General features: G+C 42.4%; 1 protein-coding gene across 4 annotated transcripts in view; it reads left to right on the top strand.

Annotated features, from left to right (window-relative positions):
- Nucleotides 1-15,002, top strand: part of ADK (adenosine kinase) — a 299,689-nt gene that overhangs the window by 236,021 nt on the left and 48,666 nt on the right. For all 4 annotated transcript variants that reach the window (XM_056350951.1, XM_056350952.1, XM_056350953.1 and 1 more), the window contains one exon: nucleotides 14,876-14,911. In XM_056350951.1, coding sequence (XP_056206926.1) covers nucleotides 14,876-14,911 — 36 coding nt within the window. The remainder of the gene's footprint in view (nucleotides 1-14,875; nucleotides 14,912-15,002) is intronic.

The following is a 15,002-nucleotide window of genomic DNA, read 5'->3' as shown; positions in this document are numbered from 1 at the left end:
GGACAATCTTATGCTAGAACAGGAGTGGTTTGTTCCTGTTTTACCTTTGGGAATGTGTTTAACTAAAGAGGAGCAAGGCGTGGGCATTACTGGACAAGCATGTCAACCTGTGGAGCCAGCCATTAACGATTCCACGTGAAGAGACAAAAGTAAAACTGATCCACGTTCACATAATGGTTATCTCTTCCTCATGCCATGCGGTGTCAGAATTCTTCCCGCAGAGAAGGAGCCCCACTTGGCTGGGTGGGGGAGTGGACCCGGTGCTGTTAGGTGTTGAGTTCGTCTGTGTGAGCTGTAGAGAAGAGCTGGGAGGTTACCGTAGCTGGGAAGTTTGATCTAGCCTCCCTAAGTCCTTGACCTGGAGGGTGGAGATTCAGATTCCAGCTTTATATAGCGATGCCACCGTTTAGACTCTCTAAACGTGATCACAGGCCTCTGGAGGGACATGAAGTCCTAAAGTAGCAAGGCGGCAACTTTTCTTGACTTCCATGTTGACTGCGAATTGTGTAAAAGGATCCAAAAAAGCCTCTTTCGTGGTGTTTTAATTAGTAGTCATTAATAAGTAATTCCAATTGCTTCAGTTTTTATTTAGATTCTCTCCATTCTCCTGTGTGTTTTTCTTAGGAAGAAATCCTCAGTATGTTTGTGTTTATCTAGGCAGCAAGTGGAATTTGTGACTAATCCTTCCGGAGCCCAGGTGTACCCCTCAGTCAGGGCGCCATGAGCTGGCGCTGGAGGGGTGGCCGGCAGAGCCAGGCGGCTCGGCGTGTCGGTGTGAGTGCTGCGCTCCCGGGGCGCGTTGAGCTGTGTGACCGCCCGGCTTACTGGCTCGGGCAGTGCTGAGACCTCTGCGATGCTCCGCTGCCTGACGGAAACGTGCCCAAACACTTAGGTCGCCTCTGACCTCTGCACAGACATACTAGTCCCTGTATAATTTACCAGATGGCCTTCAGCAGCGACCCCTCGGCGGTAAGGGGTAGCTCCGGCGAGGCAGTGGCGTCTGTCCGCCCATTGATGGGCAGGAACACGGGGAGCTGTGCCCGGCGAGCCCCCTCTCCCTGCAGCTGGGCGTCTCTCAGATAGATTAGGTCACTCGATGTCTCCCTGCTTTCAAAGTCAAGAGTGTGTTTGTTCCAGCTGTGGTGTTAAAAAGCTAACTCCATTTACACCTACAGGAACGGTCTGGCCAGAGTGGCTTCTCTACTGGCTCAGTGCAGAAGCACGTGCCTCTTGTATGTGGTTGACGGTATAACATACACTCGCATTTGCTGGCACCGCCAACAGACTTAGGAATAAATCTGCCTTGATTTCTGGATGAAGGCTGTCTTTCTCCTACTAAAATCTGACACGCAATTCTTGCTCTGTATCTGCTCAAGAATTGTATTTCTTCTCTGTCCTCTTGCTGGTGCAGCCACCCTGTCTGGGGTGGATTCCATGCGTGTGATGCTCACACACGTGCTGCTCTGCTGCCAGGAGCAGAGGACCTAATTTTTTGTGACATGAAAAGAAACTGGCTGGTACAGTACATTACTAAATGCTAGAGACTTATTTCATGAAATGGGAACACCGCAGGGGAATCTGGCAAGGAAGATGTGTTTATGTAACTGAATTGAGTGTTGCAACTGCCATCACTTAGTTCCCTTGGCTGCAGTGAGCGAGTTGTGAGAGGAAAACAATCCAAACAGAGATCCTCAGACACAGAGGGCAGCTCTAATTACATACAAATAATTAATAAAAATGAAATGCAGTGGTATTAGAAAATACCATTCATTTGCTTACGTGATAGTGTGTACCGAGCTGGTTGATAGGGACAGAAACACCCAGGCTTTTGCACTTTGATATGAAGTTTGTATTCCTTGGGTGTCCTCAGCATATTCTGATATCCCAGGAAGATTCATGACACAAGAGTAATTGCACATAATGTAAATAAGATCTGCATTAGTTGGCTCTTTCACTCAGAATCTTTTTCCAAGTCCAGATGTGTGATGTTTAAATGTTAGCAGAATAGAGTCCTTATGAAGTAGCTTTATCAAATGCAGCTAGTTTTCCAGCAAAACGGAGAAAACATAAATTAGAGCTCAAGACCTTGGTCAAATCTGGTGCATAAAATTTTATGGTTATATTTAATGTTCCATATGTGCTTTGGACAACTGCCATGTTTGTAAAGAACTGCTTCAATATTATTTTTAAAAAGTGACACTTTTAGCACAGTATCCTCTGCAAACTGTTCACTGCTCGTCATGTACGCCAGCCAGGCTCCAAATAAACTTTGTTTTCATGGTCTAAACCAACGATCAAAATGCCTTTTAGAGCATGGTGGTTTTCAAAACATGGCATGGGGGATGTCACATGTGACTTTTTGAAGTATAATTCGGAAGGCTTGATTAGCTTAACTGAAAGAGGAGAGCGTATGATGTAAAAATCTTAACGAGAGACAAGGAATTAGAAGACGTATACATGTCCGCTAGTGCTGAATATGTGTTTTGGCTTGTTGTTTATAACATAATTAGATTTTACTACGTTATGTGAGCACTACATTCTTCCTAGCTCTTAGGAAAAGCAAACCTCAGACCGAGGAGGTTCTACAAATTTGTGCCACTTTTCAGAGGTCCTAGTCTATTTTTTTCTTCATTTCCCCAAATCCCTAAATAGCTGTCTTTAAAAAAGAAAAAAAAAAAAAAAAAAAACCAACAACTTCCAATGCAGCATCTGGTGTGCTGTTATTGCCACTACTTTCGCTCTGAAAGCATAGCACTACTGTTTTAGAATGTTCCCATTCATTTGTTGTCTGGTATTTGGCCAAAAAAATTTATTAGTAATGTAAGAGAAAGAAGTAAATTTTCAAGAGCCCAAATCAGAGTGTACTCTGAACAAAAGAACAGCGCTGCTTTGACCCTACAGCTCGTTTGAAATTTTGCGTAAAATGGAAGAGACACGGCGTCTTGGAAGAAATCACAGGGATTCTTTGTGTTGGAAAGTGTGAGGCAAACTAAATAGCTTGAAATAACTTCTGTTGTATTTAAACACAAATATAATGCTACAAGCAGAGGAAAAAAAATATATTATTTACACTTCTAAGCACTCAGGAGGTGTGAGAAATCTGTGGCGAAGGGCTTGAGCAAGTACTTAGCTAAAAATAACCTGTCCAAAGCTGAATTACTACTACTATTACTATGACTACTAATTTCAGCTTCAGAATAATTTGCAATCTTACATTTGTCATGTAATAAAATAAGAAACGTATCAGGTGCAATTTCAGGTTTATTTGCAGTATGCTAGCATATACTGGGGATATAGTAATGGTTAACAAATACAGAAATGTGTATTAAAATATAATGTCAGTCTGTTATCTCAGTTAATTAAAAAATAATTGTGAGGCAAATCCTAAAATAAATGGAGCATTTTAAAGACACTGAAGTAGAGGTTCTGTTTTGAAGTACAGCTTGGGATTAAAAAACGTTCTGTGAGCCTGGGAGTACATGGAGAATGTGTGTGTGGTAGAATCAGAGATGGTTAGCTCTTTGTATGCTTACGTACAAAATCTGTAAAACGTTACTGCTTGAAAACTCTGATACGTTTTTATGATCCTTTAGAATACACAACTGGTGCCACTACGAGAGTGTCCTTGCTTAGCAGAGATTTAGAGAACTGAGAGAACTGCTCCTATAAAAAGAGCACAGTTGAAACTCAAAGTTTGCTTTTTTTCAGACATAGACCAAATTTTTCATTTGTCTTCTGTGTGGACCAAGTCCAGATTTCACTTTTCAGCTTGGCTTTAAAAGTTACCTGTGTGAATTTACAAACTGAAGAGCAATAGTATATAGCAAATGGTTTAACAACCTCAGTCATTACACCATAAGAAAAATGTATTTGTGCTTTAATATTTTATAACTAGTGAATGTATCAAATGATATTTTAAGAGAGGATAGATAATAATTCATTGCAACTATATTAACAGGGTAAAGTTGCTTCATAGTAACAAAAAGATACATCGGTACTGTTGGAGGTGAAAGGTGATGTGACCGGTGTATTTCAAGCAATAGCTGTAGGTCTTCATAACCTAAAAGCGCTCAGAAAACTTGAACATGCCATTAAGTTGTGGTGGTTTAGTGGCTGTGATTCTTTTGCAGGCACGTGGAGTTTTTTCCCTAGTTAGAGGTCTAGAGATTTAAAATGCTTGTGAAAACCACTGGTGTAACCAGGAAGGGTTCGGAGAGCCGAGTGCATGTAGAAGATGGAAATACAGAAGGTTTCAGAGAGGGAGATCACCTTTGTTTTGTCAGGAGCGATGTATGCATTTGGGAAGGTCTTGTGTATGTGTGCATATATATGTGTGTGTGCGTGTGCGTGTGTACATAAAGTTGATTTAACAGGGTGGGCAAATGCCTGACAGTGAAACCCACTATGGATTCAGCTTCTTATCAGTATTACTGCTGCATATCCAGTGCACCTTAGAGCAAATGATCACACTGAAAGAAAGGGGCTTGCACACACTTACCCATGTAATAATGCATAGCACTTTTAATAAATAAGTTGTTGTCATAATTATGTTGTTATGTATTAGATGAAAGATTACCGATCTTTGATGCAGGAATGCAATTTTCCATAATTACATCATTTAATTTTGCATTTTTTTTCTATAGGAGTTCATGCATATTCATACATCATTTTATGTTCTTTTTGGCATCTTAGTCTTTATCATTTTCCTGTTTTTGTTGAGTATGGTGTCTTAAAAGTAGAAAGTAGTGCTGAGAAGGCTTATGGTTTGCTTTCTGTCGTAGGACTTCTGAACCCCACTTCTTGAAAAATTTAACTTCCCTGCGTGAAAGTATAGTAACAAAACCAACCAGTAGGATAGTCATGATCTTTTTGCCTGAGCCCATTTTTAAAGAAAAAAGCAATTATAACAGAATGAGAGTGATTTGAATGCATGAAGCAGTTGGTTATAGATAATTTGAATGAATGTCTACTGCCAAACATATTATAACCTACGCGAAATATTTAGGTGAAGTTCAGTGGTCAAGACATTAATGGGCTTCCATGTATTCTTCATCCTCCGTGTGCTGTGCTCATTCTAGCAGTGCTTTGGCCCGCTGAAGCTGGATGGAGGAGTCTTCCGAGTCTCTGAGAGATACTGCTAATTTGTCAGAGCCGCTTGTTCCGCTTCATTTGTAGTTCACGACTGTCCTCACCTGCTGTGTGGCTGTGGCTAGTTGCTTGGTTTCTTTAGCTGTTTCTTTTCCATCCTAACAGTCATCTGACTTTTCTGCATGTATCAGTAAGTCTTTGAAAGATTCTTCCCCTGTCTGCCTAGCCCTGGCATGGATTTTATCCCATGCCTGCAGTCAGTAGCTGCTATTTTAATGCAAAGTATAACACCAAATTTCAAAGACCTTGACAGCCTGGAGAAATCGGACGATGGGAATCTTGGGAAGTTCAGCAAATGAGAACAGACAGCCCTCTTACCTGGGGAGGAATGTTGGTCCCAGGACAGGCTGGGAACCAGCTGGCTGGAAAGCAGCTTTGTGAAAGATGACCTCGGGATCCCAGTAGAAAAAAGGATGGATTCCAGCCAGCACCGTGCCCTCACAGCAAAGGCTGCTGACAGCATCCTGGGCTGCATTAGGGAGGAGCACTGCTGGCCGATGGAGGGCTGTGATCCTTTCCCCCTACTCGGAACTGGTGAGATGGCTCTGGAGTGCTGGGCCCAGCTGTGGGCTCCCCAGCATGAGGAAGACCTAGACTTACTGGGGTGATACCAGCGAAGGGCCACAAAGATGGCTGAGGGTTTGGAGCATCTGTTGTATGAGATGACTGAGCACCTCCAGAAGAGGAGGCTTAGGGAGATCTTATCAACAAATACAAATACTTAAAGAGAGGTGGGAGCCAGGCTCTTCGCAGGAGTGTCCAGGCACAGGACAAGAGGCAACAAGTACAAATGCAACTACAGGACGTTCCGCTTAAACATAAGAAAAAGCCTTTCCTGTGAGGGTGGTCGAATGCTGGAACAGAATTCCCAGGGAGGCGGTGGAGTCTCCAGCCTTGGAGATACGCAAAGCCCAACAGTCCTGGGCAGCCTGCCTTAGCTGGCCCCACTTGAGGAGTGGGGTTGGACTAGATGAAGTTCTGAGACCCCTTCTGACCTCAACTACTTTGTGATATTATTTTTTTTAACACCTCTTTCAAATGTGTTGCAAATCATGATCCCTCTAATTTCATTACTTTTCTCTCAGTCTCTGCCCTGTCTTAATCCATCCCAGGTTCAGGTTGGCTTCCCTTAGATAAGGAGCAAATATACCAAGAAACACTCATCCTCAAACACTTAATGTCAGAAGCAGGTAAATTCTAACTTCTATAGATTCGAAAAAAAATCACGCAAGAAATTAGCAACTTGTCCAAGGTGATAAACAATGCCTTAGTCACATCTGGAACTGGAGCTCGTGTTCCACAGTCAGGACCACACTGACCTAACTGTGGGCAGGTTGAAAATTTGGGTTTCCATGCAATGACCATGTTGTGAGAGAGAGCCACTAGCAGAGACTGAGAACTAGGTTTTTCCTTCCATAAAGTAGCTGCAGTAGCTAAAACTGAAAATACCAGAAAAAAATTCAAAATCTTGAATGTTCCTATCTTGGACATAGATAACTGCATCATTGAATTAGCATTGAACAGCACGACAAACTCTGATAAGAATCTTTAAGTCAACTGAGTTCAAACTTCATGGAAAGGGTAAAAAGTGTAGTAGTAAGGTCAGTTAAAAAGTTGGTGGTACTGCCAGAGGCTGCAGTAAGCCATTTTATTTCCTTGCTGGAGTTAACAATCGGTGCAAGCCTAGCACACGAGGAGTGTTAGGCGATGATTGCTCTTTACAGGGTTCCCCGTACCATAGCCTTAGTTATAATTCTAAATGGCTGCGCATGACATCATACCAAACAAAGTATATAAAACAACTCAATTTCACTGCTAAAAACGTGTTACCCTTTCAGCTGGACTGGAGACAAGTCCTGCTGGATCCCAGCACTTCTAGCACAGTATCTGATTATTCTCTCCATCTGAAATTGCTAGACAAGAATATCTTGTCAGTGATTTGAGGCTGGTCTGAGTGGTTGCAGTCATAGAAGGCCTTGTTGAAAATGAGGCAATCTTTTATTTCTGTTTGTCGTCCTTCAGCCAGAAAGTTAGCACTAAGAGCATACCATAAGCAGTATTAAAGACTTCAAAAGAGCCCACACATCTTTTATTTTTATATCTGTATAAAGTTCTTATCTTCTAGCTATTAAATTAATTTTAAGATCTTTGTTTTCATTTTTATGATGTTCTGATTCAGTGATGTTTAAGGAAGGGGTCTTCTCTTTCTCTTCTGAACGTGATGCATCTATTGTAAAGGTCGAGACGGACGCGTTTGTATAGAGAGGCGGTGTAAGGAAGTGTCGTTCACTCATTTGGTGCTTATGATACGTGAGGAGAGCTGCCCATACAGAATCGTAGGTAGTTCAGTTCTTTAGGTGAGGATGTAAGCTAGAGATATAAGTAATAGCACTTTATCCATCATAAAATTTCAAAATGGCTCAGAGGCATATCACTGCCGCAGCTGTTGCAGACCCTGTAATGGCATTAAGCTCTGACTCAGGGTGATTTTTTCCATAGAAGATTCTAGCAGGAACTATAATTCTGGTAATAACCTGAATAGGAGAATAAATAACTTGAATATTAATGAATTGTACGTGATACAGACGGTCCGGGGTGAACCCAAGCAGAACAGGAAACACATTTCTTTCTCAATTCTTTTCACACTAGGCTTTTTCAGACAAAACCCTCTGGTGCTCTGCCAGAACCCCCTCTGAACGTTACAACTTTAACCCCATATGGTATTTATACTTGTTCTGATTATTCACTCGAACTGATTATTATTATTTTCTATTTTCACCTACTGGGTGAAGGCAGTGTCGATACATTTATCAGTATCTTTAGTATTACTGGAGCAAGCTGAAATAATATTTTAGGATATGATACGAACTCTTGCTATCCTTTATGAAGAAAAGCAGTTTTGAGGTCTGGCACTGCTCATGGGAAAAGGAAAGAGGGAAGAAAACACCTCTATGTTCCCTTATGATAATCTGCCCATCCAATTAATGCCAGCTGTGCTTTCTTCAGTAATAACCAGCAAGGGGTAGATACTTGCTCAGATGCTGCTGATTCTGGATGTTGATTCTCAAGCTGTTTGCGGGGCCTGTCCGTTCTGTGCCCGCTTTTATTGATCTCCGGGAATGTGAACAGGTGTGCGCTGCTGACCGCATCAAGGATTAGTCTTCTGTGCTTGTCAAAGGGAGATAATATTGAAGCATTACAGTCGTGTGACACATCCCCAAGCATAGCTCCAACTTTGTCTGCTGTAGCAGAGTTTCAGCAGATAGACGTTTGTTTCAGGAAATTTGCTGATGGTTCTTTTGACTCCTGTTTCTCAAACTCTCGTACGACCCATGTGAAAGCAACTGTCTCTGGGGGAGAGAAAAGCAAGAAGAGGAGGGATAAAATCCCTTTGGCTTCCTGAGCCCTGAATGTCTTTATAAATGACCATTTTTTAATAAAGGCATATGAGCTTGTATTGCTTTTACACAGTGAAATGTAGTAATAGTTGACCTTACAGTAATGCCTGTCTAAATCAGGCTGCAATGACATAAAAGGCTGGATGGGACAAACTACAGTAGTTAGAGTAACCGTTAATAACTCTTTAGCGCTGAATTGAAGAGGAACATATGTATCTTACCGCTAACCACAATAAATGTACTGTTACCACTAAAGGTTAAGTGATCCAGCTGGAACTATGTCCTGTAGACTTTGCATCCATTCATTTTAAATAACAGAATAAAAGCGGCCATTTGTTGAAATCATGTTTTCAACTGATCATCGGGTAGTCTACGGCAGCATCTACCTCTGATCTCTTTGGTAGGTCATGATTGTCATTACCACAGCTTTGACGTCACCCCTATTTGCATAGCGTGAGAGTAATTATAGTTCTCACGTGCTGTTGTCATGTTAGGAACTGTGGGTCTGCTGTTACGTACGTGTGCATGTATATATGGGCATCGGTTATTTTCTCACTTGAAGCTGGGATGGGCGATAAAATCAGGTGTAACTGAGTTTGGCTTTGTGTAGCATCTACAGGGAAGAGCGGTATAAAGACAGATCGTATTGCTGTGTGCTTGTGGGCTGCATGAAATGCTTGGGTTGGGTATAAGAACACCCCACCGACTGTGTCATGAACTTAGTGGGTGTATGTACGTCGTCTTTGTCATAATGCAAAGACACGGGCTGAAAATTCATTGTCCTGTCTGTGCCTTAAGCTGCATTTCCAGGGTCACATTTAGTGTAAGCTGGCCTGGAGCTGGAAGAGTGGAAAGCACGGCACGGCGCAGCTCACTAGCCCCACTGCTTAAACACGAGCTTAGCTCCCACAGTGTGACCGGTGTTTTTTGAAAGAAATACCAAAAGAAGGGCACGCGGCCATCTTGGTACGTCATTTGGCATGACTTACCTTCTGACAAAACAGGAGGGAAATTTTAGCAAAAGTTGTCTTTTATTGGCCCATATGCAGAATTGCTGGGCACAACAGCAACTGCTGACATCAGCAGTTCTGGTACTCTCATGCCTATGGAGTATATAAAACTAAGGGTATAGCTCTGAAAGCACAGAATTTTATAAGGAGGCTCTTTGTCAGGGAAAGGGAAAGATGGCAGGAAGGACGGGTGTGCCTGCCTAAGGAAAGCTGAGCTACAAGTGTTAATAATTATATTATAGTAAAGCAAAAGACTTTCATGGCTCTATAGTGCAGCGAGACAAATAATACACGCATTTTTGATTGATTGTGGTTGTTTTGTTTTGTTTTTAGAAGTTTTAAAGGTATACTGTCCTTTAGGGAATCATAGCTAAAAATGCCTGTTTCAGGAATACAAACCGTGGGCACCTATCTCTGAGGAAGGAGACTGTCGATATAAAACAATACTAAAAACTTTGATTATTTGAGTCAGCCTTCTACAGAACGAAGTTGTAGATACCAGTGTGCATCGCTTCCAAGGAAGTCTTCTCTTTTTCCCTATTTGCTTGCTTGACTTTGTTGTCGCTCATTTCACTTGGACAGCAGGGGTTTACTGCTAGAGAAGATCAGTGAAACTAACTGTTGCCGCCGCAAACAAGGCAATCTGTAGAAAAGCCAGAGAGGGTACAAAGAACACCAGGTTATGCCAGGACTGGAGATGAGCTCAGGGGTGGGACGGATAGCACTGGGTGACGATACCAAAGAAAAAGGGAGTTATGAGTGAGATAACTGTAGACTTTAATGTGTTCAGGGAAACAGTGTACATGGCAGAAAACTCACAATTGCTTCTGAAATGTATGAAAGGAAGGAAATGTCTCAGATTGATTTTTTTAGAAGATTTTAGCAGTTAAAAAAGTCTTGTAAGGTGCAGTGGTGGAAGTGCTATTCAAGTTATAATCAGGCATGGCTGGCACCGGTAGGAACGGTTCCACCAAATGCGGACCCTAAGTGGAGGGCCCTCGTGGGCGTTTACTGCTGCTCACTGAGTGGGTCCCCTCAAGCTGGCTGGTTTGTTCCTTGCTGGCGTTCCGCGCTCTGCACCGCGCTGTGCCCCAGGGCCCTTCCAGCACGGCTGCCCGTGCTGCGTGTGCGTGCCGGGCTGAGCTCCCAGCGCCTCGCCGGCCGGCCTGCACCAGCAGCACGGGAAGAGGGGCTACCCCTGAAATTGTGAATAGGGCTTGGTGTGGGCTTGTTTGGGGTAGGTGGGTCAGCAAGTTTACGGTTGTCACAATAGAAACTCCCCACGAACCTGCCAGTAATCTCTCAATTTAAAAAAATGGATCACATCCAGTGGGGGGTGGGAGGTGGTGGTTCGTTGTGGGGTTTTTTTCTCCCCCGAGGCAAAACGGAGCGTTAGAGAGAGCTGCAGAGGGTAGCACTGCGATATGGGAGTTTAGGTTATTCTGTGAGATGTTTCCTCTACCAAGGAGGATGGCAGGGGAGGGATTAGCTGCAGTGTCCCCTGCATTTGCTTTCTTGCGTAATTACGGGAAATGCATTAAGTGTGCAATGGTATCATTGCTGTCCTGCTGTTTTATCATTTCTTTATGAGATAATGTTGATTTCAGCAATGAAATGCAAATCTAGTTTACAGTGCTCCTTTTTTTCTGTGTAACCGTTAAAATACGTATTGTAGATAATACTGCTGGCAGTGCTTTTGAAACAGTCTTTGTCAGTTAATTTTGGCAATACGTGGTTTTAAATGCTGTTTAATGCGACCGCGTGAGTTTTATGATGGCCTACATGAATTAATTTTAACCCAACGTGCATGTTGTTACCATTTTGGCTGTAATTTGATCAAGTCATCATAAAACCTTGGAATCAACCAAAAAAAAAAAATTGGATGTGTCAAGAACATTTAATATATAGTGTGCCTTCTGTGTGCTGTGGCAAAGGGAACGTACAGTCATTGAAGTTGAGCCATCTTAACTGTAATCATAAAATTCTTTTTAACGCAGGGGGCTAACAAATACTTCTTGGAATGTAGATGCGAATAGATTTTGTGTTTGGAGGTTGTGTTTCTGTTTACTTCTAAACAAATAGTTTGTATCACTGGAGATAAAAGGGCCCAGAATTTTAACAAGACCTGTTATAATTAGCCCCAACGTAGATTATAAACAGCGCCATTTACTAAATGCTGGGGCTCCAGCAGCAATAAAATACATGCAAGAATGGCAATAGATTTCAGCTAGCGAGCGAGTTCAAACATCAGAGCAAGGCCAGCACTAGCAGAAGTTGTCTTCTTTTATTGTTCTCTCTTTAATTTATCTCGCTTTCCTGTGTAAACTGCTCACTGTTGTGCAAAGAGAGGGTGTGTGTTAACTTTGGTGACATTGTGTTACTCCCATTAAGTAACGCTGCGCACAGGGATTTTTCAGCGTGACTGTACTTAGGTATTCCCCTCGCCAAACTGCGTGAGCCAAGTAAGGTTTCAGAACCAAAACCAAACCCCATTTCTACTTCAGGTGGTACGGCCTTAAATTCACCGTTGCGGTTAGTAAAAAGACTATATAGAAAAAAGACCGTGAGTTTTTAATATCTTTAGTATGGAAGAGTAAAGAGGTGGGGGAGGGGGTTTTATGCAATCTGTTCTCTTGCAGACAATAATGAAAATGCTGAGTTGGAGTAATGAATGAATGAATGAATAATGTCTAAAGTTTATCAAAATTGGAAGAATTCCTGAAATGAAGCCTCCTAAGAAAATCCTGTTCTGTCGCTGTTTTGCTTTGCTGTTGTCGCATGTCACGCATGAATGAAAATGCTGCATTCTCTGGGGAGCGCTAAAGCTTCTGTGTAGGTTGTTTATTTCCTTAATCCCTCCTTCTTCGTGATTTCCAATGTCAGATGTAAAATGGAAAGCCTGTAAATACAGTGATTATCATACTGATGATCACCTGCATCGGGGAACGCCCTGGCTGGCCGCTGTAACCCTAGCAGTCCCCACATGTTACAGCCACTTAGATTTTAACCTGACTACTTTATTAGAGACGTGAAGCTCAGTGTGAGGTGCCCTAGGGCTGCACAGATGGGTTCTGCTTGTTTCCTGTTCTCACTGTTATTGTGAATAGATACTAAAAGGTTCTCATCGCTTTTATCTGGTTAATTTACTTTGAACTGTCCCTGGCGTTCAGGGCCTGCCTCTCACATTTCTCACCATTTTGCAAACACCAAACCGTAGTCTCCAAATGCACGTTTGGAGCTTTGTTATCTTTTTTTACTAGAAGGGCCTTAATTCTTAGAGGGATGAGATGCCGAGAGAGGCTGGTCATAGGGGGCTGGAGGGGCACGGTCCTTACAGAGAGAAGCTGCTCGGGAGTTACTGGGAGGTTCAGTTGATAGGAGAGGAGAAAATTAAGATTGCTGTTGTTCTTTGGCGCGTTCAGACACCCTTAGATTAGAGGTCAACTGCAGGAAAATCTATGATTGTACGCTAGCGACCATTATTCATGTAGCCAGGCAGCAGACCAGGCTAAAAGATGACGTTCTGACAGGAAAATCCGAAGACGAGATACTTTTTAACAAATGTGCAATCATTTATCCTTTCTTGTGGAAGGGCCGGGTGTTTCAAACCACATGTGCAGTGCATGGGTGCTCCAGTACAGAAAATTAAGATTAATTCTCTTGAAAGTCTCCCATGTAAGGAAACACGACTTAACTGGAATAATTTTTATTTCTTGTACTTGGTGTCCAGTTTCCTGGCCAAACAATAGTTTAGCACAGATGTTAATGTCCTGCTGCATTGGGACATTAAAGAAATCCACTTAGGACGGATCAGTGTAACTTCCGACTTCAATTGCGCGACCCAAAACCTGAGGTTGAAGAAGTAGTCTAGCTACGCTGTGTAATTTTTAGTCTGTCTTCTTATTCTCTGCCCCTTTATTGCTCCCTTATTTCTCTTATTTTGGGGTTGGGTTGGGTTTTTTTCGGTGACCCGGTCCCATTTGAGGCTCCCCCGATTGTGTTGCCGTTCATTGTAAGCGCATCACTTCAGAGTGGAAACTTGCAGGCTCCTTTTTTCAGACGAGCGTCGGCTTTGTTAATCACATGCTGGTTTAGGAAAACACTGCATGATATCTTTGAACCCTACACTCCTTCTTGACAGCCAGGCTAGCAAATGTCATTGACTGTGTGATGTACAAGAAGGAATTCAATTGTAAGTAAATTGTCAAAGTGGCTAACCTTGCCCGCACCCAATTGTCAGGACCATGATTCAGTTTTTCTGTCAACATCAGCTAAGGCTAACCCGGCCAGCCTTATGCTTCTGCGGCGAAGCAGCCTGAGGAGTTGTGCTTTTCAGCTTATCACATTTTATTAACCTCAACTTACTGTTGTTATAATCAACTGTACCCACTTCAGATTCCTCTGTTGCCCCCAGACTGGCGGATCGTGTAGGTCCACAAGTGTGTATTTTCTGCAGGCTGTCGTAGGGACACCGAACTTGCGTGGTTTGACACGGTGGTTGGTTTTGTTTAGCTGGATCAACTCGCCGTTTGGGCTCCAGACTTACCCTTCTATTAATGTCACTTGGCAAAGATAATCTGGAAGAATGGTGAGTTAAACCGTGAAGACTTTGAGGGTTTTCTCCCATATTTGCAGCGTTAAGGTAGACAGCGAGTAGGGCGGAAACATCGCTATTGTCTACTGTCTCCTTGCTTTTGTCTCAAAACAGATTTTAATTGCTCCGATTAATATAAATAAGAAATGAGGACATTCTGATACCCTGATGTTGCCTCGGTTCTTTCAGGAAAAGAACATAGTTAAATTGCCTAAAGCAGTGATTAAGACATCAGAGTATTTTAAAACGCTCATCTGATTCCACCACAAGGGTTTGAACACATTTTGTGATCCTGTTTTTCTAACGCGCTGTAGATGACAAAATGTTTTCTTTTAAAATGGCTCGCTAACCTGTGTCCCGTGAAGCGCCGTACGTAAATGGAGCTACGATACAGTTTCAGTTGAAAACATGTCTGAGGGATATTTGGATATGAAGTAGTGGTTTCCTAGTCAGAGTCCTGTCTCCAGAAGTAACTTTCCTTGCCTGGAAAAAAACCATACTGTACCTTCCTTATTTGAACTTGTGAAATGTGTTGACTTCGTACTGTTGTTGGGCTTGAGGGAAGGAGGGGGAAGCGTTTGGTGCGACTATCAGAATTGAACAACTGTATATGGGTATATTGAGATAATCGTGTAAAAGGAAAACTGGCTGAATGAGTTTCAAAATGTGTTATTTCTTCATTATCTAGCACTTTATAATTAACTGTTCTTTTTTTATTATTTCAGGAAGCTGCCACTTTTGCTAGAGAGCAAGGCTTTGAGGTGAGTTAACCCACAATTGCACACTAAACAGATCCTAAAGGGTTTTTTTCTTGCTGATAATGAAGTTCTTTTGGACAATGATTGATGTGCT

This window comes from Falco biarmicus, chromosome 9 (genome assembly GCF_023638135.1).
Source record: "Falco biarmicus isolate bFalBia1 chromosome 9, bFalBia1.pri, whole genome shotgun sequence".
Taxonomy (NCBI): domain Eukaryota; kingdom Metazoa; phylum Chordata; class Aves; order Falconiformes; family Falconidae; genus Falco; species Falco biarmicus.
Note: the sequence above shows the minus strand (reverse complement) of the source record. Positions and strands in the feature narration are given on the sequence as shown.